Source organism: Eimeria mitis, genomic scaffold (assembly GCF_000499745.2).
Source record: "Eimeria mitis Houghton genomic scaffold, Emh_scaff3724, whole genome shotgun sequence".
Classification (NCBI taxonomy): domain Eukaryota; phylum Apicomplexa; class Conoidasida; order Eucoccidiorida; family Eimeriidae; genus Eimeria; species Eimeria mitis.
This window is the reverse complement of record NW_013572066.1, coordinates 4,978-5,761: the sequence shown is the minus strand read 5'-3', so window position 1 is coordinate 5,761 and position 784 is coordinate 4,978. Positions and strand designations below refer to the sequence as shown.

General features: G+C 52.2%; 1 protein-coding gene across 1 annotated transcript in view; it reads right to left on the bottom strand.

Moving 5' to 3' along the window:
- Nucleotides 1-397: 397 nt before the first annotated feature.
- EMH_0068900 (uncharacterized protein) overlaps nt 398-784 on the bottom strand; it is a gene marked incomplete at both ends in the record, with an annotated part of 3,838 nt that continues 3,451 nt past the window's right edge. Inside the window, one exon of the mRNA XM_013498812.1 lies at nt 398-784. Coding sequence (XP_013354266.1) covers nt 398-784 — 387 coding nt within the window.

Genomic DNA, 784 nt, shown 5'->3' with positions numbered 1-784 from the left:
TTTTTTTTATATCTTTTGCGTTTACTTTTTTCTTTTTGTCTCCTTTTTTATTTCTTCTTTTTTTTGTTGTTTCTTTTTGTTTGTCTCTCTTATCCTTTTTCTTTATCTGTCTCATCTGTCTCCTTTCTTTATCTGTCTCCTCCTCTGTCTCCTTTCTTTATCTGTCTCCTATTCTGTCTCCTTTCTTTATCTGTCTCCTCCTCTGTCTCCTTTCTCCATCTGTCTCCTCCTCTGTCTCTTTTCTTTACCTGTCTCCTATTCTGTCTCCTTTCTCTATCTGTCTCCTCCTCTGTCTCCTCTCTTTATCTGTCTCCTCCCCTGTTTCCTTTCTTTATCTGTCTCCTCCTCCGTCTCCTCCCCTGTCTCCTTTCTATATCTGTCTCCTCCTCTTTCTCCTTTATTTACCTGTCTCCTCCTCTGTCTCCCCTGTCTCCTCGGGGTACTCAGCTGTCTCCCCTGCATACCAGTCTGTCTCCCCTGCATACCAGCCTGTCTCCCCCGGGTACCCAGGTGTCTCCTCTGGGTACCCAGGTGTCTCCTGTGAGCGCCCAGCTGTCTCCTGTGGGTACAGCGGTACCCCTCCTGGCCTGGCCGAGCCTGCTGCTCCCCGCGAACCACCTGTCTCCCCGGGGGATCGAGGTGTCCCCACTGGGTACCTAGGTGTCTCCCCCGGGGATCGAGGTGTCTCCTGTGGGTATCGAGGTGTCTCCCCCGGGGATCGAGGTGTCCCCACTGGGTACTGGGGTGTCCCCCCTGGGTGCTGGGGTGTCTCCTGTGGGGATCG